At 34.1% G+C, this 25,738-nt stretch overlaps 1 protein-coding gene across 2 annotated transcripts; it reads right to left on the bottom strand.

The window, feature by feature from the left end:
- Window positions 1–153: 153 nt before the first annotated feature.
- LOC110018734 lies at window positions 154–25,738 on the bottom strand. 2 transcript variants are annotated; one of them, XM_020716146.1, is made up of 13 exons: window positions 25,211–25,738; window positions 23,239–23,277; window positions 22,355–22,473; window positions 21,870–22,006; window positions 21,753–21,778; window positions 21,287–21,661; window positions 20,653–20,721; window positions 13,660–13,731; window positions 5,363–5,706; window positions 5,167–5,273; window positions 3,733–3,890; window positions 849–1,045; window positions 154–492 (listed from the first exon to the last, which is right to left on the bottom strand). In XM_020716146.1, the coding sequence occupies exons 1-13, from the start codon at window positions 25,640–25,642 to the stop codon at window positions 225–227; spliced, it is 2,343 nt and encodes a 780-aa protein (XP_020571805.1). In that variant the 5' UTR covers window positions 25,643–25,738; the 3' UTR covers window positions 154–224. The 2 variants fall into 2 exon arrangements, with proteins under 2 accessions (XP_020571805.1, XP_020571806.1); XM_020716147.1 differs by having other exon boundaries at window positions 155–489; window positions 25,211–25,736.

Raw genomic sequence — 25,738 nt, 5'->3', positions numbered from 1 at the left:
TATTTCCTACAGTTTTAAACCTCAGAATATAAGCACAATACTATATACAGCAAAAGTGCAATAGCGTATGATGATTACAAAACAACAATTAAAAAGAAAGTGCAATAGCGTATGATGATTACAAAACAACAACAATTAAAAAGAAAAAAAAAAAACCAAAATTTTTCAACAAAACTGATTTTCTAAAAGCATGTAAAGTGAGAAGAGTACCTTGGCAAAAGATTTCAAGAAGCGGGAACTCCAAGAAAAGTAAATACTTTCAGCCGAAATAATCGGGCAAGGTCATTGGTCTCAGTCAAAACATGGGTTTTAGTCCCGAAATGCTTCCGGAAAGCTTGTATTCTCCTTGATAGCCTATTAGCAACATCGATGGTCAAGCTTGCGGTTACCTTGCTACCAGTTAACAACACTCTCAGAGTTCTCTCAGAATAGGTAGGATGTGATGATAAACGATTTAGTAGAATCAAAGCTTCTCTAATAAAAGAGATCCTGCTAAATTAATACAAAAGCATTAATATTACAACTTTGGTAAGAGATATCTCGCTCGAAATTATTAGATTTATTATAAGATGAGTCGCAATGCATAAAAAATCAATTAAGTTTTTAATTAGAATCACCTCATAAAACATTATCAGCCATCCCTCTATTTTTTTTTTTTAATAAGAATAAAATGATCAGCAGTTTGATAAAGTGAAATGCACATTTCATGCTTAAATAAAGTAGCATATATGTAAAAATTGAAGTATAGGCGTTAAGATTTGTAAATACATGAGAATCAATAGGTATGTATGTAAATCTTCCAGAGATAAACGAAGGTAATATCATTCTGAGTTATCATTTGCATTTACCTCTCCTTGCACAAGTCCCGAGTTAAACCAATGTTAGGTATTTCTGCATCCATCTCAGATGCTAATAATTGGATGATCAGCTCCAGGAAATTGATTTGCTGAGCTGTTACCGGATGTAAAAGAACTTCAAACCCATTTTTCCCAGATGATGCTATAAATGCCAACAAAATGATCACTCGCCTACGAAATTTGAGCTCCTGAAAGTTTTATTACAAAAATGTTAGGGGGCTCGTTCATACATAGCAACCAAAAATTTCATATTTACCTATCTCACACTTAAAACTTTCATAATTATAAACATTATTTGAAAAGTAGCACTCATTATCACATTTCAATAGTTAAATCCATCTTTTCATCTATAAGTAAAGTGTTATGTGTGTAAAAACGAAAGTTTAGGTGTGAGATGGATAAATCCATAAGAATTTGGTGCTATGTATGTAATTTTCACAAAAGTTAAACAACCAGCAATAAAATAATGTGATGTTGTCACACATTATTAAAAAGAATAGAATCGGGGGTTTTATATTTCTTTTCAGGAGAGAAAAATAAACAAATTTCTGCGCTGTGTATAAATTTAGTGAGAAAATACCGTTAAAACCAAGCACTTAAAGGGGGTGCAGGCATGGAATTAACCCAGAAGAGGGAAGGCATATTTAAACTAGAACTGTAATTCTGGTAAAGAATGGGATTGTTTGACTTGAATATGCTAAAAATAACCACAATATAGGAATATATCAACAATAAAAGGTGGCGACAAGATTTGAATTCCATGTAACAACATAATGTATGTCACACAGTAACAATACATGAGAATGATGATATACTAAGAATAAATGGGAATGATAAAATGTGAATGATTATATTCAAGGAAAAATTTGAGTGATGTCAATTGACAATAAATTAATGAAAAAACACAGATGTCTCCGGCATATACAGCATAAGATAGAAAAAATGCCCCTTAAATGAGTAGATAAAGTTAGTATAAAAAATTTGGATAAGGGGTAGATTTGCTGACTATAAGTTGTGCATAAGGCTGATGACAATTCCGATGTTCAAACGATAACAATCTTAAATTTGCCACGTTAGTGGCTAAAAAGATGGCAACCCCTTTCGTCGTGCTAATGGGGATGCCTAGTGCACAGAACCAGCTCAGCCTTTTACGAGCCGAACTCAGTAGATGAAAACTAGTAAACTAGTTTATTGTGATATTAAAGTCATCATAAATTGTCAGACGAAATGATCAGCAACTAGAAATGTTGCAAAATGTTGGAAAGTGAAGAAAAATATGAGGACATGAACGTCACTGATCTAGGATTTCAATTCCTCTTAGCAAACATGTCAGCCCTGATTCGTCTTATTTATTTATGGGCTCACAAAGACATCTATTAGCTACAATACGGACAACATCATCCAATTGACACAATGTCGTAAGGCTGTTTCTAGGTGTGACCGGAAGGTATCTCTGGCAGTTATTGAAAATTGCCTTTGTCTGACTAGAACTTCATTGCTTGGGCATGGGGATCCACAGCAGCTCAATAGAAGACAGGATCGGACGCGCTGTTCAATGCCCAACAATATAGACCATGGTAGATGACAAAGAACGTCAATGGGAATCTCCAACAGCAAATTTCCAAAGAAAATAAGATCTCAAAATAGTATCAAAACCCAGTAAAAAGTCTCCTAACAGATTTTAAAAAACATATTTATATTAAGGCAAATAAAAACCCTAATTCTATTTGAAATAAAGCAATAAAGGGGGCCCAAAAGCAGGCCTGCCCCTTGGCGGAAAAAATATTGAAATGGGATTGTTTTAGGTGGAAATCACGTTTATGTCATGCCGCCCATTCTGCCTGGGCTGATGTCACGCTCCCGCATCACTAATAAATAGTACCTCTATTGGAGTAAGGGAAACTAAAAGCACGAGATATCATCAAGACATCAACAATTGGCAAAGTTCAAAATAGCTGAAAGTGCATTATTTTTCACCATCTATATCAGAAAATAAAGAAAATAGTGAAGAGGGGAGATGAAGGGACAATAGGAACAAAAAGTCATTAAAAGGAGCCATCGTTTCAGATATTGCAGGTAAATTGTTCAAAATGACACCGATATAGATGGGGATGTTATTAGTAGAATTCAAATTGGATTGGTTGAAGTGGAGGAATGCATCAGGCCTATTGTTAGAAAAATACCACTTAGACTTAAAAGGAAATTTTATAAGATGGTGGTGAGACCCGGAATGCTTTATGGTGCAAATATTGACCTATAAAAGAGAAGCCTAAAACTAAGTTAAGTGTTGCTGAAATGAGGATGCTTAGGTGGATGAGTGGCTTGACATTTAGAGAGACAAAATGCAAAACCAATGCCTCTGTGAAAGGGTTGGTGTAGCTCCAGTGGCAGAAAATATTAGAGAAAGTCATTTTAGATGGTTTGGTCACATTAAACGCCTACCATCTGATCATTCGGTTATGAGAGCTAGATGATTTAACTTATGTTGAGAAATGTATAGCCTAAAAAGACTTCAGATTGTTGTATAAAAAATGATCTCAATTTATTAGAATTAAATGAAACGTGACACTCAATAAAATACGATGGAGAAAAAGGATTCATGTAGATGACCCCATATAGTGGGATAAAGGCTTGTTGTTGTTGTTGTTGTATTCGGGAGAGAACATGATATTCTCAGATGACAGAAACTAAAGAGAGTAGATGAGGAAGGCAAAATGGATGGAGACAGATAGGGACAACCAAAAAATGAACTAAAAAATAGAGCAATCGGAACTAGGATATTAAAAAGCATGTTCAAGAGCCATTACAAGCAAAGAAGATAAAGCAGAAGTAAATTAAGAAATGCTTTCATATACGCAGCAATTTTAAAACTTACCTCAGCACAGCTTTGGTTCAAAGTTAGGCACTCTGCTATATTTTCAAGAGTAGAGGTAAGTGCTCCTTGCCATGTTGTAGACTTCTGGGTATCATCAAATGTCGTATGGTCAGCACCCTCTCCTTGTCCACTATTGAGTATCAACAATATCTTCGGGCCTGCATTTATGCAAAGAAAGGATCAACTGCTAAACATAGAAACAAAAAAGCATCCAACAAAAGATTAATATAACATAAAGAAAGATAAAAGTTCGGATGGTGCTAGCTAGTTTAGTTGGTATAAAATTTAGACATTGTTGCCAAGGATTAAATCCCTCCTACACTAAATTTCTGAACGAGGAATGATGAATCATCGACCAAGAGGAAAAATTAAGGAATATTAAAAAAAAGCAAGATAAAACAAGATACAAATAATACAAATAAGCTTGTTTTCAAGAATTCAAAATGCTATTTTCGCTTTATACCCTCTTGCTACATACCTTTCAAATTAAGGTTCTGTAATCATAAAAAATGTGGACAAAAAAAGTGTCAACAAAAAAAAATGAAAGTCACCATTGTCTTCTTGACCTAAGCACTTAGGTAAAATCAGAAATGAGTAAGAAATCACCAAGTTATGCAAAGCAAAATCTTAAACATTATAAGCCACAATCTCTCAACTCAACTGGTGGGTAAAATAAGTCGCCTAGTAAAATTAAAATTTGCAAACATAACAATATGATTAAACGCCCATTCACACTGACAAACATACCTTTGAGTTGCTCGATGATATTATTATGTTAATAATCTTCCATTGTATACCACCCTCCTCTTAATTCACCCACCCTTGCTTGAAAGATTTTGTATTAGAAAATCACCTTCCCTCTCATAAATTTATTGGCATTTCCTCATATTCTTCTTCTCTCCAAATTTCCTTGCTCAACTTTCCTTTTGTTAAGCTTGCATGTTTAGCTAATGTTACCAAAATCATAGCAAAATTGATTCAAAAAAGTTCACATGCTGTGAATTATGTTGGGTTTCAAAGCAATATTTAAAATGTCTTTTTAATGAATGGAAGCACTCGCCTTTCACCAGTCAGCAAGATTATCATCCAATCATTATGCTATTAAAATATACGAAGGTTATAAATAAACAATTACATAAAGTAACACATTAGCTTGCAAACATAAAATTTCAAAGAAAGAATTCTAACTGGGTAGTCAAATCTGCATCATATATGACAGCGATAAGTAACTACTTATTATATATTTTATGTCATTAAGATAGGCTGTCTGTGTTGTTCAATAGAAATTTAGCAAGCATTACTTCCACATCACACCGCCATGCAGCAGCATATTTTCTGTTTATGCCAAAAAAAAAAAAAAAACAGACAAGAAAAAAAATAGCATATAGCAGTTGATAATAATGTCAAAATAGCTATTGAAGGCTTAGAACCAACCATTGGACAGCAAAAACAGAAGACGCACTGCTTGCTTCCTCACACGCGCCCCAGCTTCCCTGCTTATTAGAGTTGACAAAGTTTGCAAAAAGTTTACTGAACCAAACCTGCATAAAGCAGTAAATTATCAACGATAAAGTAAAAGGAGCACAATCTTCTGAGTGCTGGATTGAATGGAACAAACAGAGCAAATTACTTCTCCCTCTCTGTGCTGGGTTTGCACTCCATCATGATTAAACTCATGATCAACAACCCCTCAAGGCGAATACACTCCTCTACATTCCTCACGATGATTTTCTGCATCATCTCGAAAATATTAAGCAAACTTGCAGAAGATAAAAACATCTCGGTTCTAGATGCCTTAGCTTCGTCCATGCATAAATTCCCCACAGAGGAAACAGGCGAAGCTTCAGTTGTATTATCAGGCGTTTGAAGAGCATGCAATTTCAAAACCTGATCCTCCCGCGCAATAGTTCCATCCCCTGTAAAGCTTTTGTCATTAGATTTATCCACAAAGACATTGGTCCTGCGCAGAGTACACTGGGAAAACCATATTTAAGTTTATAAGCACGTGAATTTAAATAAAATGTCCAAGGAGACGAATAAAAATACATATGAAACTGAAAGATACCATATAAATTTACGTGTAAAAATGTACACAATGACGAGCAAATTATGTGAATGTACATAGGTAAATTCCAGAAAACATTGGTAAACTCCAGACCAATGTGATCATAAAGGGCGAGGATACAATGAACTACTTGAAATAGGGTTGAAAAATCCTGCATTATTCATTTCTGCAAGGGCTGAATTTGATATCTATCTCTAGGTTTATCTTATCTCACATCTGACAGTATTATTTTCATTTATCCCCTTCCCACTTCTCCATCATCTCATCACCTTCACCATAAAATTTTCAGTAATGTATGCTCTCACCAGTCACCAGCTTCACCTTTCAAGTTAAATATATATATCCCCACAAGACACTAAGAGCAAAATAAAAACTCACATGTTTCGGTTCTTTGTTGCATAAGCATCAAACCCAAAGTTAGCTGATGCAGAATGATTATTGGCGATTAGATATGTCTACAATTCTAAAGCATGTTTTAAACATTCTTTATAATACTGACCCCAAACAGTTGGGATAAAGCTAATGATGATGATTTTTTAAACATGTTTCCTATTGTTTACGTATAGCATTATTATGGGCCTCAAGTTTTATGTAAGCGGTTCTAGTCATCTACTGAAAAAACTATTCATAATATGATGAGTTTCGAATTGAGATTATGGTTCTCATGTGACCTCCCCTATTTGGATTAGCTCCTTTTATTGCTTCTCCTGGTTTATTTATATCCCTTGCCTCCCCCTTTTTGAAGCATTCGCTCATTTATCACCTCAAAACCTACTTTTCTCTGCCAAAGCAATTCTCCTTATATAAAAAATTCTTGCAATTCTCACTGTTCATCTATAAATTTCGCATCAGACCCCTACTTTGACTCCGTCCACTTTAGCTCCATCTACCCGATCCATGCAGTCATTGCACCTACTAATTATTCACCCATTACAACACCTGAAAGCCAACGACGACAATATCTCATCATAGCTTCCACCTTACCTGATTTATTGCAGCTAACCAACCAAACTTTTTGCTTTTCTATCTTCAGCTTCAACAAGTAAGCCCACTTGTACGACTGCCAATATGCATTATAATCATGAAAAATATCAAACCCTCTCTAAACTCAGGAATTCATTTTTTATGAGATAGATGCGATTTAATTTAGCTAAATTTTCCTTGACATTGAGACCAATGTCTATTTAGATCTAGAGACCAATGTCTATTTAGATCTAGAGCCCAAAGTTTAAAAGGGAGCAAGCCCGCATAACTAATTATTGTTCCAATTCACAAGAGAAAACTTTAGATTAAGGGAGATTATTTAAGCTCAATTTTAGATTCAAGTTTAATGTTTAGATTTCAATTGAATTAATTACAAATCAATTGGGCAATGGAGGTAACCTCAATCAAAATCTCATAATTTTATTATGTTGAAGATACTAATGGTCCAAGTCTACTAAGCAGATGGTTATAAACCATAATATCTAAGTAACTTAATTAGAAACTATAAAATGCCTCCGCTTAGGTATCTAAATCAAACCAGCTAAATATATGGGAGCATTGATTGATTTTATTTTACATTGATTAGCAGGCTTGTTAATATAAGAGCTAGTCAAAGAACAAGTTGGGAAGGGTTTACATACACTGGAAGACTTGAGTTTAATTGATATAGGACTAAAATATATCGGAATGCTCGAGTTTTGGGGTGATTATTGCATCATAGTATTCCGGAACAATTATAATGAAGCTTACAACCATTGAATTGCTTAAAAATTAACTTTCGAAATGCTCATATATGGAACTTATACTCAGAAATTATAGTCAACCCCAAGGCGATCTGATTATTTAATTTAATTTGGGTTTATAGTTGTTCTAAACTACAATAGGAGTATTTGTACCAGTAAATCTAGTTTGTTAAATTTAATGTGTTGAGCTTTATCACCTTGAATTTGAGAAGACAAACAAAAACAAGACACATGACCTAGCATTCTAGGTAGGGCAGCTCAATGGTAGTGACTCTCACCAAGAATCAATTAATTAAGCTGTAGCAAGTTTGAACTTAATTCTTAGTTTAACCACTAATCAAACAAGTCAAAATTATTTATATTTAAAGTATTTAGCTGATATAAATAATATTTTAACGCACTAGCATAAATATTGGCACTCATGAGTCATTTGTAATGTTTATACGACGTTATGTTTCATAAACTCCAAAATTAACCTCAGGCTTTTCGATATTGTTCATAATTATTATTAAGAGTAAATTTAATGCTTTGCTAACATGAACTTTCTTAAAATGCCTTAGAATTTAAGTTATACAATTCTATATGCATAAATGTTTTTCTCATAAAACATCTTATTATTCTTGTGATTTTTTACAATGTTTACTTTTATAGTTATAGAAGATGCAACTAGATGGCATCAAGAAGTCAAAAGTTTGGCATTTTATCTTTTAATTTCAATAACTATTGGGCTTTGACAAGAATTAAGGAGAATTTGAATGTCTCATTTCAACATTTTTGTTATATTTATATAAATCTATGAAAGCTTCTAATAAAAGATATATAAAATTAGTAATCAGAAAAGAAAAATAGAAAATTAATCATAGTAAGAGCCCAAGGATTAGTAAGGAGGTAGCAATGATTTCTTAGATCAATAAAGTGGCACTTAGAATAAAGAAAGAGAAAGAGGGAGGCCTAGTGAGTTATAAAAGGTAGATGGTAAGGCAAAGTGTGGAAAGGCAAATGATAAGAAGGCGGTGGATTAACTAATGCCCTATTTGCTAAATTAAACACCATTTGAGTTCTCTAATCCCTTACAGTGAATCTGGATCAACACTTATTCCAGTTTGATGTCAAAAATTCATTTCTGAATGGCAATCTTACAGAGGAGGAATACATGGCTCTTCCTCAAGACTTTGACTCCATTGCCTCCCAGAACAAGTATGTAGACTGTGAATATCCTTCTATGAATTGAAGTAATCACCATAGACATGGTTCGAGAAATTCACAAAGGTGGTGGTGGGTCGTGGATTCACTCAGGATCAATCAGATCGCACTATCTTCTTCTGGCATTCCTCCAAAGACCAAATAGTTATTCTTATCGTCTATGTTGATGATATTGTTCTCACAGGTAATGATCTACCAGCATTGATCGCTGAAAGGTATTTTTGTTGCTTCCTTTGAAATGAAGTACTTGAGATCTCTCTGATATTTCTTAGGCATGAAAGTTGATTGGTCATCGCAGGGTATTTGTCTTTCTCAGCGAGAATATGTGATTGATTTTTTGACAGAGAACAATCTTCTCCTATGCAAACTAGTGGTTGTCCCGATGGATCCAAATAAAAAACTTCTTAATGTTCCCAATACAGTTCCTGTAAACAAGACTCACCACCAGCGTTTTGTAGAGAAACACATCTATCTAGCACATACACGCCCCAACATATGCCACGCAATTGGGATAGTAGGTCAATTCATGCATGATCCCTATGAGCACCATCTCCAAGCGTATCACCGGATTCTCCACTATTTAAAAGGTCGAGCTCAGTTTTTTTTTCCCCTCACACCTCTCGTTTTATTGCGATTTACACAGACGCTGATAGGTCAGGTCCGTCCATGATCATCCATCTACCTTAGGGTACTGCTCATTTGTGTGAGCAAACCTGACCACATGGAAAATCAAGAAAAAATTTTTAGCTGCTCAGAGTAATGATGAAGCTGAATTTCGGGTCATGTCCCTAGGAATTTGTGAAGCTCTTTGGTTACACATCATGCTCCACTAATTACGTATGACAGTCTTCGCTCCCCTACAATTGGTATGTGATAACAAGGCAGTCATTAGCATTTGCTCATAACCCAGTCCAACATGACTGCACTAAGCATGTTGAGATTGACCGAAACTTCATTAAGAAAAAGCTCGAGTCCGGGAAAATTTGTTTCGTTTGTGTCATCTAGTGATCAACTGCCAGATATTATCACAAAAGACTTTCCTCGGCTACTATTCGATAATTTCAAATCTAAGTTGAACATGACTGACATATATGCTTCAACTTGAGGGAGAGTATTAAAATATTTATTAATGATTAGTTTTCGCCATTAATAATTATTGTTTATTCCGAGTTATTAGTTTAGATCCTTTATTATTCCTTTTCTTTTCTATTATATCATGTTTTTATTTCTTTCCTTAATAGTAGATCCTGTAATAGATATTTATACCCCTCTTTGCATCAATAAGATTAACCTCTGGTTCTATCCTCAAAATTAACACACACACACACACACACACACACACATATATATATAAATCTTATAAAAAAAAATAAAGGACTCAAATTTAAGAAATTAATTTAAAAAGTTTTCCCTAATCATCTTTTCGATCAAATACTTTTTTCATTTTTCATATATTCAATTAATCATATATTCAATTAACTCCTTTCAATTTTCCAGTTAATAGTTTGCAATTGTAAAAAATCTAGTACTATTAAATAAAATTTACTATTCACTTTTAACAACCTCAATTTAAAGCAGCTGCTTGAAACTTGAATAGGAAACACTAAACTAGTTAATGTTGCAAATTCTTCACGTATTCTGATCCAGCATGAACCAATATTAACATTTAATAATTTATTAATACTTAATAATTCATCATTTAATTGACTATAAATAAATTTTCAAATAAACGCTAACCTTATTGTCATAAACTTTTTCTTAATCCTCCATTCTGAAATGTTCTTCAGTCAATAACTTCTTGATTTAATAATAAAATAAAAATTTAATATATACAATTAACCAAAAGCTTTAAAAACCGGACCAGACATTGAACAGGTAGAAGCAGAGATTCAAAGTTCAAAGATTGAATCAGATTTGAACTGGAGGTTGAACCGGGTAACAACATAAATTAAAAATTAATAAATATAACATAAATGGCGCAATAATACCATAGTATGTGTACTATAAAAATGTAACTTGATTAAATTCTAATCATTCTCGATCATTATTCTAATCTTAATGCATCAGGCTTTAGAAACAAACATGCCAACGATATCATAAATTAAATGATAATTAATGTATATGATTAAAATTAAATCCTTGTTGAATATTTGACTACAACTACTTTGCTTTCCAAAAAATCACAAATAAACATTTTGATTTGAGAGGAAATAGGTGGAAAAAGTGCTTGATTGAACATGCATTTCATCCATAGATTCAACAACATAAAAAAACAAACTTGTTAAGACAAATCATACATTTCTGTGGAAGTGACATTATTTTATACTGAACAAAAGAGGACACAATAGTTCAACAATCCAAACTGAATACTAAATCTTTATCTGATATAATTGTTAATTCGATCTTAACTGAAGCTATGAAAAAATTTTTATGCTTCACAATGTCAAACAAACAAACCAATCTGACATTTAAACTTTAAATTTTTTTGGTACATAGCATTTACAGTTTTTTTTTTTTTATGCAAAAGGTTTAAAATTTTATAATTTTATATAATGGATCCTGATCTATCCATCGTGATTTGGAAGATCGGTTAACTCTCACAAAATGAAAAAAAAAAAAAAAGAGAGAGAGAAGTTTGTAAGAAAGAATGAAAAGAAGAGAAAGAAGCACTATGGATTCTGCTGCAAGTTGAGGGGCAGGCAGCTATGGTTGGAGGAGTTGACATCAATTCTGGGAGGGTTGGAAGGAACTATGGTGGAAGCTATTGGCAATTAAGGGTTTGTCTAGGGCAATTGCAGATTATTTATAATGTATTTATTTAGCTATTGGCAATTAAGGGTTTGTCTAGGGCAATTGTAGATTATTTATAATGTATTTATTTATTTATTTGCAGATTATTCTGATAATCTGATAATCTGCAGATTGTCCTGATAAGCTGGTTGGTTGTTTGGGGAGCTTATTTAGAACAACTTATTTGCAGTTATTTCTAGATAAATGATCATTTTGCCCCTATTAAGTAATATTGTTTGCAACAGGACTGTTTGCAACATTGGTGGCATAATAAGAAACTCTAAACATTAACAACTTAAGAACAAACACAGTTCCAAATTGCATTGCAACCATCGAACAAGAGTTGTTCATTCCAACTTGTTTCCACCAAACGCAACTGCACTGCAAGCATGACCTGCTCTCTTGGCAATTCCAACCAAAGAAACATACCGAAATGTCAAGACAGAAACCCCAAGATATAAAATCGCAAATCCTAAAGAGTTGGGGAGAAGAATCTGAGAAGAGGAGAAGGAACATATCGAAATACCAAAAGTATTCGAAAAACGAGAAAATTACATACAACAAATCAATCGAAAAACCAGCATTACCCAACGAAATCCAGGTAACGAAACCCAACTGAACGAGCATCAACTAATGAAAATCATTCCATTCAAAACTTACAGATCGACCATTAGGAGAGAGCATAGGGAGGATTTAAAGCAGATGAGAGGCGAAGGAGCAGTGAGGAGTCAAATCGAGCACGAGAGCTCGAGAGGCGAAGGATGCGGGATAGTATTAGAGAGAAATGACAGCCAGATAAAACGAAGTTAACGAATGTGGGTCGTTGGATTGATCCTGCGGCAGCGTATATTAAAGAAACAACAACAGCGTTACGAAAACATTGCCTGAACGCGTTAAACTAAAGCATAAGCGGCATTTTCAAAACACCACCGCACCAAATAAGCGCCCTCAAACAGGTCCTAAGAGAAGGAAAGAGCAGGTTAGGTGGGCTGAGGGTGTTAGCGACACAACAAGCCAGTTGGTGAGGAGATCATCGGCAAGAAAGCAGCAGGAGAGACTTAGGTGATGGAGCGGCTAAACAGTAGAATCCGAAGGAAGGGTGTGGTTGCTGGTAAGGGGAGGGTTGGGGGAGGGTTGGGAGTGGGTTGAGAAGGGTTGGGCGGACGCAAAACAGTTTTGGCAGAGACGACATCAGATTTGGCGGCTGGAATAAGGTTGGGGAATCGGGAGGAACGGAATATAAGCATCATCTCATGGCGAGTTACAGTCAGAACACCTTCTCGCCTTCGAATGCAGCCCTCAAAGGAGAAACTTAGATGCCGACAACTGTCTCACAGAAAATCAGCGGTGGGTGGTGGTGGGTGGTGTTGGGTGGTGGTGGGTGGTGGTGGGTGGTAATTCCCACTCAATGAAAAGAGGGAGGAGGGGACCAGTCCAGCCACCTACCAAACCGAGAGTCATTCTTCCTGTTGAACCGGTTGGCTTGCGGAACCGGTAGGACCGGGTCAACCCCTACTTGCGGAACCGGTAGGACCGGTTCAACCCCTAGCCCCTGCAAAAAAGCAGGTTAGGCGATCAATGTAAAATATATCCATTAAAGTAACATTGGTGACACTTCTAGTATTGTCAATACAATATTTATTCATGCTAAGCCATTAATATCACATACGTGTGATGTTCAATTCATTTCTGGGATAGAGTAGTGCACTGCACAGCCCTTAATAAATAAAGCACCACAAAACATCATGGGAAAACATCCACAAATTCACAATACCAAGGTAAACCAAGTAAATTTTTTGTTGCAACAAGTTGTACAACATTCTCAGAAATATGGTTGGGGCAAGTAAAACTCTTGAGGAAGTGAATAGCAAAAACAAATATGAATAGCATTGAATTCTGAAAAAAGAATATTGCAATAAAAAGTGGCAAATATAATCGTTATTTCAAGCAAAAAACTATGCATAAAGCAGATAAACACAGAATAATTAACTTCAGATATATTCAATTCACCGAGATCATTATTCGAATCAGAGGTGAAACATAACTTTAATATATACTAAAAAGTCAATAGATGGGGAAGAACGAGATCCGCATAATAAAAATGGGACAATAATGAATTCATCAGATGCAATACATCTTTACCTGACAACTAGAATCAAGGCTCAAATGTTGCAAGGTAGTATGCAATATGCGCAAAGATACATGGGCCACAGCCTGTAACACAAAAAAGAAAAATTGAAAAAGCTAGAAGCAAACAAAAATCTGTTCCTAAATGCGAAGAATGCCAGACATGAAAGAGAAATAAAAATAACAGTTTCAAAATCATATTTATTGTACACAAACAGCTAGTCTGCTTGGAGATTTGTTAGAAGAATGAAACAGAATATTTATATACAGTATCAATTTTCAATGCTCAATGTCCAAGAAACAAACCAATAAAGAAAAGTTCACCATAATAACAAGAAACACAATGAGGCAAACAGCAGCAGCAAACAAACATCGTAGGAGAACAAGGCATTTAAGAGCAATAGCAACACAACATGCAAAACATAACATGGAATTATAAAAAAGGAAAGCATTGGACTTCAACAACATTTAAAACGGTGCACCCACATTTAAAAAGGCACACCAATAGCATATATAGCTCTGACCAATGAATAGTTCGGAGGTTGTCTATTTGTAGTTCAAAACATTAATTATCATAAATATACTCTCTTTTGCCTCTTAAAGACTGCATTCATCATTAACGGACAGCGAGTCAGGGTTAACTTTTCTTATACATTAAATTTCATATGGAGTATACTCGTTCAAAGTAAAATTAAAAATTAATGATTCCCATATCATTTGTTTCCATTCACTCCGAAAACTCAATGGTAAAATGAAACCACCTCAAATTAGAATTTAATAACAAATCATTATGAAATTATCGAAAATCTCTAAGAATTTCAGCAAAATAGAAAACAAGTAAAATCAACAAGCAATTTGAATTAATTTACCCATCTTAAATTTTCAGTATACCAATTTTTTTAATCAAAATTAAAAGATTCCGCAAGCTAATAATATTCTATGAAGAAAAAATACAATAAGGTACAAAGTTAATCAAAAATTTAAGAAAAAAATTCATGTCTCGCATCAATGCAGGGAGATAATTTTCTCCAAAGTTAGCAATGGCACTTGTACTACTATTTATAGTGTCCTCAAAATCTGGGCAAGTAGGTAAGCATGGCATAAGATAAACCCTAATTTAAGTTTAAATTAACAAATTTAATTTCAATTTCACTAAAATAACCAAATGTTACCATTTTAAACTCAAAAAATTCCAAAGTAACTGACTACAATCATTTTGTTCTTCCAAAGAGACGTGTGCTAATACCAACATGCAAGTAGCATCACGCTAAAGTAACCTACTACAATACCTGTTATAGAAATAAAATATACCATAACTAGGAAATCTCAAGCCAAATGGCCATAGCTTCTTTTATCTTTTTTAATGTAATGAATATTTCCCAAACCCCAATCTCAATCACAATCCTGCAACAACGGTCAATCTGATACTTCAAAAAAATAAGAAAATATAATGATGTCCATCATAATCTCCTTAATCTTATAGTAAGTACAATAAAAAAAGCCAAGATATAAATTCTAGCAATCACAAACTAACAGATAGATCATCTGAAGTGTAGAAATAAAAGAATCAACTGTTAAAAAAAAAAAAAACTATTTCTAGCAAATTGAAAAGTTCTATATTATGAAACCTATTGTACTAAATCACTTTTCAGACTTAGCCAGAAATATATATTCTCAGTCATTGCAATGGTATTATCTCTCTACAAATTTCTAAGAGCATTTCTAACATATAATTCTAAAATAAAAAAAAATCAAGAATAAAGACATGAGTACCTTCAAACAAATAATTATATTTAATCTTCAAGATTTTATCAAAAAAAAAAACTTAAGCATTGATAAATTTTGCCAAATTTCCTATAAGTGGCATGTTCCTCTTTTATATGATCAAATGAGACAATGGAACTTGCATTATATGAAGAATGGCGGAAACTCTATTTGTTAGTAGAACCACGCAATGAGTAAGGACAAAAGAATACTTTTTTGTAGAAACTGAACCCCCTTGGCATGCCAGTGCCCTAGCTTCTTTTAAGAATTCACATATTTTAAAAACTGATCATCATAATAAAACACAAATCCCATAGGTAAAAAATAATTTCTCCAACATTGAAAAGCATGCATGGCATCTTAGACTTCACGGTCTTAGATTGAATATTTTTATCTAGTTTCATTTAATTTCTCACTATAGAAAACAATAGGATGTCCCTCTTGACTCAAACAAGTTATTAAAATCAAATAACTTCAGTAAAAATACATAAGTCCTTTTAATCTCAGCAAGAGCGTGATCAATATATTTAGTATATATAATTTTTTTTATTTTTTGATAATTTTAATTAGAGTTATAACAATAATATTTGTATAGGTAGAGTAGTAACAATAATAAAACCTTTCATGAATTGTCTATAATAAATAGACAAACAATAAATATCCAAACATTAGATACGTTAGATTGTTTTCGGCTAATCATTTATAATTTTAACTTTGTTAAAATCAACAACTAAGCCACCTCGAACATAAGAAATCTAAAAAGATCAAAGTTTGAGTAAAAAAACATTTCTTCAAATTCTCATATAATTTCTTAGTTTGTAAAACATTAATTACTTTACTATTATGCAAAAAATGATCATCTAGTTTATTACTATAAATTAAAATATCATCAAAATAAATAACAAAAGAAAATCAATAAAAAGTAGCAAGACATGGTTCAATATCATCATAAAAGTATTATGCACATTGGTTTATCCAAAATGCATCATTAATATTCATAAAATATTTGGTCAAATTAACTCGCAAGACATTGGTTTCTCATATAATTTCACATATCACCTCTTATTTTAATTTGACAAATTAAGTTAGTTAAATAATTTCACAAAACATCACACCACCACCAATCATCGTATATATTAGTACATTATTGTCCAAATGAGGTATATAGAATTTAAATTTGATGTTAAATTTATTGTTGGCTTTATTATCCATGAAAGGTGCATTTTGCATTAATAAAAAAAGGATAAAAGTACAAAACTATATCCCTTGAGCATTACAAGTATGCATCCTATCATTTTCTATGAAAGCAGAAAGTTCATGCGAAGTATTCACATCTAAAAGCAAAAAACTATCATGCAAGGCTTTCTGACACAAAAATTGGCCATGTTATTACGAAATCGAGGAGTAAAGTGAAAAATAACCAGTTTGATTGCCGAAAGAAAAAGCTATGTTCGGAATGTTTTGATGTTGTCGGTTTCGGTGATCCATGGTGTTTTAGAGAAAATCAATAACATTGCTATTATCACCTTCGATGATAATCCTGCGTGCCTCAAACATCCAATTTTGAAATCAATGCTTGATAGTCAGCACCGCCTCAAGCTCCACTCTCGCATTTTCCTATTGTTCCCTTTTTTTCTCGAAGCCACCGGGCAATCGCCAACCTCGTCCAAATAAACATGCCAAGGCCGACCGAATGAGAGGGGAGAAGAACTTCGTCCACATTGATCTTTAGCCAACCAGGAGGGGGAGGGGGACCAAAATAAGATTTGAGCAGCCCAGGGGGGTGGAAAGTGTCTCGTTGCTCCCATAATGGGTAAAGGTAGAAGTAAAAGAAGGCCACCAAAACCGTGGCTACAATAATTGGAAAGTGTCCTGTTGCTCCCATGTTGGCTTTATAATCCACACACATCCCTCAATCACTATTTTTCATTGGTGTAAGCAAAGCAAGGGACTCATATTTCCCATAATGAATCCCTTCTTACATAAGTGATCAACAAGTCATTTAACTTAATATTTTCTACAAGATTCATCCCCTAATGAGTCAAATTAAGCAGCGATTATTCAAAACATCATTGAAAAGTTTACCGAGACAATAGTTTTTAAAATCATTCTATGATTGATTAACATCATCAATAATAAGGCATAGATCAAACCCTTATATTTACACTCTCAAATGAATGTTCCCTTATAATATGTAAAATCTATTTTTAATATTACAAATTTTTTTTTGCAGACTCAGATTTATTCTTAAGCTTTGCAGGTTTCTAAACTACTCACTCATCAGTGTTAAAAGCCTATGCATTGGACATTCAAAATGAGTTACATCAAGATCATATAATAAAGTTCCATCACGCAATATTATATCAATTAGGTTGAGATAACATAGATAATAATTTTATCTACTTAAAGTATAGTATATGATTGTGAATATTACATACGTCCCAAATTCATGCAATCTATGATTGATTTAGACATGATATTCATAAAACTCACTGAAACTCCCCAATTTTAAAATCGATTTAAGAAATTGCAACTCTATTTCAGTCAAACTCAACCTTTGGAGTAACAAATGATACAACACATGATATTCATGAATGTCATTAGAATCATTGATGCTATATTTTTCCTCCGCAAAACTTGTGTAGAGGTTCCTACCGGGATAGGTGCCCTTATTGACTGCAATAGCATTAGTAGTAGATCCAAACATGAGTTAGGTACAACAAATTGAAATTATTTGTTTTGAAAAAAGAATGCACTACCAAAAAATGCAATAACCCACTAAGACACATGAAGTTTTACTATTTGTTCAAAATATAATATATATTAAAAAGCATACTCGAGTGATGGAAATGCATTGAACTGTCATCTCTCTCTTGACCTAGAGAATGTGATCTTAACATCATCAAATATCCCATAACACAACAACTCTTCAAATTTGCTCATGTAATTCGATAATGAAATTGTTTAATTTTTTAATAATTAAATTAAAGATATGATAAAAGGTAAATATTTTTTCTTCACAGTTTCTTTCAATTCAATCCATGTCGTAGCAGGTTCTCTTCCAAATTTTTTGCCTCTTTCCATGGTCATGCAACAGATTTTAACAACCATTTAATTTCAGTTTTTGCAACAGATTTTAACAACCATTTAATTTCAGTTTTGGAAATCACTCTAGTTGTTAATCAAACATAGTTTGTCGGTCAAATAAGTAATCAGCATCTAATAACCAAGCTGCAATTGTCTTACAACTAATTTCTCATCATAGTTAACAATTTAACTATAATTTTTCTAGTTATGTTATCATATATGTCAAAATTTTATAGTTTATGTTTACTACTAGAATTAAGATTTAAATGAACTGGTGCATCGTTACATATGAAATCCACCTCTAGTTCATGTAAATAAATTTCATTGGTTTTCAAATTAGTAATCCTTATTTTAACAAGATTATCATAGCTAAAAGTTCATACTTCACAATATGTAAAGTTACCTTATTATTACTTGCACTTATAATCAGTGCGTTGACACAATCTGAAACTCTGATACCAATTTGATGTAAAATGACTCAAACATAGGGTTTCCTAATGCAGCTAAATCAATGTGAAGCATGCTTTAATGGAAAAAAAAGGATAATTCATAGATTATAAGTTGTCAATTAATACCATAATTCAACTTTTTAAATGAAAGCATCGGATACAAAATTTAAGATAATTAATAATGAAATGTTCAAAAAAATCCAAAAAAAATTAGTAAAAAATAAAAAAACAAAGGAAATCAGTGAGAAAATAGAACTTATTTTCACAAATTTGATTTCTAACGTGTTACCTTTCTTTATCAAAACCAAGTTCATTCAACAAACCAATAACACATTATTGAGATAAAATAGAAAAAGGAACAAATTTACAAAAATAAGAAAAAGCAAACCTCAAAATAGAACAAGTTGGTAACTTTCCATTATAATTAGGTACTACAGTTAAACGTACCCGAGATATTCAACATGCACCCGTAGTACATAAAACTAGAAAAAAAAAATATTCAAGCCAAAAATTGTGAAAGACGCGCCTCATAACACTATTTATAACCTATATATTAGCATAAAATTAGTCTCAATCTAAGTTTAAGATACCTCAATTTAATTTCATATCTCCCAAATTAAACGAACAATACCTAATTTATATTTAAATTTTCGAAAAACCTACTTCAGCTCCTAGAACATATATAAATAATTTTATGCCCGAATAATGTAGCTATAGTAACTGTTGCATTAACCACGTTTATAGTTGACTAAAGATCTTGCGTCAAACAACACAGCCACAATTTCTGCTTTTATTTATTTATATTTGATAAATATTTTCAACACCATCGTCACAATCACAACCCCTCTGCAAGTATCGGTCTCCTAATACATGAAATAATATTAAGATATAATTTTGTCCACCGCAACCTCATCAATCTATTGTGGCAATTAACCTAAACCAAATCAAGAGGGAAATTACACCCAACTACATAATCTAATCTAAAGCTAGACAATAAAATACAACATTTATTTTTCATTATAACCCCTCTCAGCCGGTATGTACCCAAAACAGAAATAAAATAATTCAACTGCTAAAAAAGATTAAAATAAAAACAGTATAAAAATTAATGCACGATGCAATGCTTTGGATGAGAATAAATGTGAAAATTTTCATCATCAGTTTCAACAAAATTTAACGAAATACTTTTAGGTGAAGCTATTTATCAGTTTAGGGTTAGGACGCCTCAAACCTTTTATTGATAAAGTACAATAAATCAGCCTCCCTGCACAAAAAATGTGCAAAAAAAAACAGACTCAAATTATCTTATACTCTTTGGAGAAATTAAATTTCTCGAATAACTAAAGATACATTATGCAGGAATATAAATTGTCTCCTATCCATCTGTGGTATCCAAGGAAAGCATGGTAAAAACTGTCAATATAAGAAGCCACTCGGGATGCCAAAACTAAGTTTCAACAGGAATCTGGATTATTCTGGAACAAATGTCAAGTACGCGAAGAAAATAATGATAAGATAACCTCAAAAAAGAGGTTCAAGCAGAGTTATGCTCTACGAGAAACCATTTATCACTTATCAGTAGACAATGAATGACATTCTGAGTTCAAAAACATATGGGAAGTGGCCTGTATCGCATGATAAAGTTCTGAAAAATGCCATCAACAAAACTGAAAGAATCCAAATAGAGATTAAGAATTCTATCACTTACTTTATCAAGGCTGCATAGCTCTAGTAAGGCATCAATAAAATCCTGCAATGGTACAATCTCATGATGCATCTGCAATAACAAATTAGAAACCCTTTATTGATCTTGGAAAATAAGATCTAGTTCACAATTAAATATGTGAATGCCTATTCATCAATTTTGAAAACATGGCACTAAACAAATGCACAGTTATTAAGCATTCTATGACTATTAACAGTATATTCTCTGCATCACAAGTTGTTGATGAGCTCTAGAACATGGCATGAATTTAACCACCAAACTCTAATTTGATGACTTTAAACAACTAAATACTGCCACCTCAACAACTCACACCCGAAAGAGGGCAACTCCAACCAAGTAGATTAATGGGTTGAATTGTGTGATTTCTTCTAAAGTTGCCATTAACATATAGTGTCATGTAAGCCTCATACAATGTTACAAGGTAACATGCATGTTAATTTTGATCACTGGAAGGCTTAGTTCCACTAGAACAAATCTTCAAAACTTATCCAGTCAAAGAATAAGATTCTCATAAAATACTTGAACAAAGCAACCTCTGACATAAAAGAATAAATTATATTAATCCATTATTTGGATATTGTGCAGTGTATATAAGAAAATTTATCATGTTTTGCACCTTCATAAGCAACTGATAAAACCGATATGCTTTAACAGAATCACTTGAATGAATAGAATGTGTGTTGTCATTCAAAGCTATCTCTGAAAAGCTTTCGTTTGCCACTCCATCGAGATTACATGTTGATGACATGTTGATGCACCTGAAAAGTGTAAGAAAATCTGCTGAACAAGTTCTAAGAAGCTTCAACACCAGATTGCTTCCAGGTCTTTTGTCGTATAAGCCCCAGATTGCATGCAAGTTGCTTACAATTACTTGTTCCTTTAGACTTCTCTTTCGTTGGACATTATCAACGTCATCTTGACCAACATCAGTTTGAATTCCAGTACTCTTTCTACATTTGGATTCAGTGGACTTCTCCATAAAGGAACATTCCTGAACAGAAGGTGCAAAAATCATAGCTTAGATGGACTGGTCATTATAGTGAGGCCATATATGTATGATATTTAAGAAGTTGCAGAAGCACCTGAGCTTTGCTGGAGGTGGTTGCTTCTAAACCCATCAAATGAACAAATTTGGTACATTATTGAACAAGTAGAAAAAAAAGGTATGAGTCCGAGTTTACAGAATGAAAATATCTTACGATCATCTATCATTACACGCTGCTTCAGTTCAGAAACTGCAGATCCATCTGTTTGAGGAACTTTCAATCTAGAATGAAAAGTTTCGGAGTTGGTGGAGACTATTTTGCTCTCAAAAGAAGTGGGAGGATGAGCCCTCCTGCAAGCACAAATTAATTTAATATGTATCACCTCTTGATCTTAAAATGCCAATAAAATTTTTAGGAGAAGGGTGTTAACAGGGCCTCATTCATTTGTGTCTGCAAAACTGCACATGTGATATGCAGGAGTTCCATGAGTGCCTACACACCTTGGTTGTACCCCTCGATATGAACATGTTATGCATTAATGCACATTTGAATAGACTTTTTTACAGTATTATTATTGTGTCTTGATGACAAACACTATAGTTGATGTAGGATTTATCACTTCTGAACATGTTCTTTTTCTCCCCATAATATTTGTAACAAAATATTATTGTTAGAAATAGCAAAAAGCTATCACTCACGAATTTTCCCTCTTAAGGCTCTGGACTTCAGCATCTTTAGCTTCAAGTTGTGAAATAACACATTTCAGCTGCTCATTTTTCCGATCTCTATCATTCTTGAGGGTGACGCAGTCTTGTTCCTGAAAAATAAAACAGTAATACAATTTTGGCATCTGGCCATAGCAGTAGGTTTCTTAGGAGCCGTTTGGGCGCATCAACTGAAAATACATATATTTTAAGAATGCAGTTATTTCTCTCGCTTTCATCTATTTGTTTGCATCTAAAGCAAACACAGTTATTGTTTCTGGTGTTCTTCTTCTCCCCCACCCACCACATCAACAGCATTGATCCTCAACAAGCTGTCTCTGGTGCACACCACAAACACCCTTAATGGTTACACTCCATGGGCCACATCATCTCAAATTGATTACAATGAAAGAAATACACACAGGAGGCAGGGTGGGTGAGGTGGCGCAGTTTTGATGATGGGTGGTGGGTAGAGGATTGTTAAATGGGAGACAAGGCTGAAGTGTGCACAAAGAAACAAGTTGAGCCAAGAGTGTTGCAAATGCAAGAGTGACAGGCTAGTCATAGCATTAACGAAAGATTGAGCATGAGCACAAACTCAAGGAGACAAAGATTTAATCAAAGTGAAAACAGAAAGTGTCCAATTTGTTTGAATTGAAATAAGGAAATATAGATAGAGTCAAAATTCTGGCAAATCTTCTACTTTACAACCAAAATATATCCAACCAAACAGCTCCTCAACGAAAAGATTTTGCTAGAAAGAATTGTTTAATTCAAAAAGGTTGGTTTGTATTTCAGGATGTGCAAGGCAACAGCTAAAATGTTACAAGTTAAAAAATTAACAGGAAAACAGCAGCACTTCTCATATAAAATAGTACCATGTGAGTGAACTTCTTGGAGAGATGCTCCAACTCCTTCTGCAATATAAAAAGGATAGTAAGATTTACTTAATAACCATACTTAAATGAAACTATTCATGCTACGGCTGATGTTATAGTTTGTGAATTGCATAATACTTAGTAACACAGACAAATGTTACTCGACATGTACGACACATAAAGTTGATGCCAAAGAAAAATATTATTGAAAAGCTATTAAATAAGATTCAAAAGGAAGTTTTTGGTTACATTAGATGGTACAGAAATAAAAGACATAAGTGCCTCCAAAACATGGACACCAATAGAGAAGGGCTAAAAACAACATGTATGTCATATCTTGATGTAAATATTTTAAAACAATAAACAGCCAATCAAAGCCAACGGTGAGGATGAAATCAACAAATCATAAATGTCATGATTCAGTTGCCACCATTGCCGGGTGGCCGGGACTAAGGCAGGCAATCCTATGAAGGCGAGCACCAAGGAGCTAAAATGTTAAGATCAACACAATGACAGAATCACAGACAGTTTGCACTTTGCTCATTTCAAAACGCCAAATAAATGTAGTGTGAAAAGAAATCTATCCACTTATACGACACCATCAACACTAAACAATCAATTTATGTCCTTACACTAAGGAAAGAAATGTGAGCAAAAAGCACAAGAGGAGTAAATACCATATCAACAAACTATGAAGTAAAGAGAGCAGTCCCATATCACCTTTTTTCTGTAGAACACAATATGCACAACCATAAGTTACATTGAATACCTCAAGTCCAAGCTTTGAAAATTCTCTAACTGTCGCAAATAACGCCAAACCATAAAAAAAAAACTATCTTAGGAGCTTTTAAAGCCTGGCCAATAACAGTAAAAATTTTGAAAAAGTTCTAGATACACAAATCCTAATTTAGGCAAAGACAAAAGAAATCAGTTTGTCAAAGAGTTTAAAAGCAAATAACTTTCAAAAGCGTAGCCCCATAAATCCCAACCTAAAAAAAGTCTCCACGCTAGAATGAACCCCCAAAGTATCCTACTTCACGAAAAAATATTACATCAGTACTACGCACGTAGAAGTAACGTGCGTAGCCAATGGCATCACGCCACGACACCCCGCGCGACAGGAAAAAAAAAGACGCAGTAACACGGAGAATATTCCTCCCCTGTGTTATTCATGTATTATTGTGTGTTATTTATGTGTTATTGCGTGTTATTCATGTGTTATTGTGTTATTATAACACCAAAAATATTCTCAGGACACAATAATACATGAATAACACACAATAACACCTGAATAACACGGTAAATATTCCCGACAAAGAAAAAAATGACGCAGTAATACGATATTCCTCCCGTGTTATTCATGTGTTATTGTGTGTTATTCATGTGTTATTGTGTCATGGGAATATTCCTGGTGTTATAATAACACAATATCACATGAATAACACACAATAACACATGAATAACACGGGAGGAATATTCCCCGTGTTACTGCGTCATTTTTTTTCTCTGTCACGCAAGGTGTCGTGACGTGATTTCATTGATTACGCACGTTACTCTACATGTGTAGTACTAATGTAATATTTTTTCACAGTCAAACTAAAGCCACCAAGCCACCCTGAACACTAAGCTGAAAAGCCCAAAACAATGCCATCAAGAACAGATCCCAACCCCTGCCTGATAAACGCTTCTTCCATGTAGACTCAAAAACAGCTCTTGATCGCTGCCAAAACAAGCATTAAATCTCAATGGCAAGAGAAGACAGATTGAATAGCCTCATCCAAACACCTGGGCATTCATCTTGCAAACCAGAGCTTAACAAGTTCTCCATGCGATTTAATGAATTAAGACCTACTATAAGTCAGTATGGACCAGGCATTCCACAATGAAACAACGAAAGTAGTCTACATTCCACAAGGAATCTGCTCTCCGAGAATAAACTCTAGTACAAAACCCACGAATGAGAACAACTAACCTTCAACCGCTCCACCTCTTTATTATTCCTGCCACCGCGTACGCGACCGAAACCCCCGTTTCTCAAAACCCTAGTCTCAACCGTCACGCAATCATCCACAACCGGAGCAGCTTCATACACCTCTTTAAACCTCTGCGATAACTCCCGCGGCGGCGAAAAGCATACTTCGCTGCCACCCGCATCGAACCCAGAAGAAGACAATTCCCCACGTTCCGAACGAAACGGTTGGAGTGGCTCCCACTGACGAAACGCCTCCTGCTCCGGCAGATAAGAGGAGCTAGGGTTCAAAGGAGCCGGAGTAACCACGGGATTGACGGCGGCATTTTTGGAGCATAAACCGAGCTCGACCTTGAATACTTCGTTGATGAAGTTCTCGTCCCATTCGTCTACGTCGAAGCTCATCGGAGCAGGTGATTCAGTAGTGGAGTCCATCGAAAGGAAGAAGCCGAGAAGGCTTTCGAAAAGGAAAATGCGGAGAAATGGAAGCTTTATACTGTTTCGAGGGTGAAGGGAAGTCGGTGGAATTTA

This window comes from Phalaenopsis equestris, unplaced genomic scaffold (genome assembly GCF_001263595.1).
Source record: "Phalaenopsis equestris unplaced genomic scaffold, ASM126359v1 Scaffold000036, whole genome shotgun sequence".
NCBI classification, from domain to species: Eukaryota; Viridiplantae; Streptophyta; class Magnoliopsida; order Asparagales; family Orchidaceae; genus Phalaenopsis; species Phalaenopsis equestris.
This window is presented reverse-complemented; position numbering and strand designations above follow the sequence as displayed.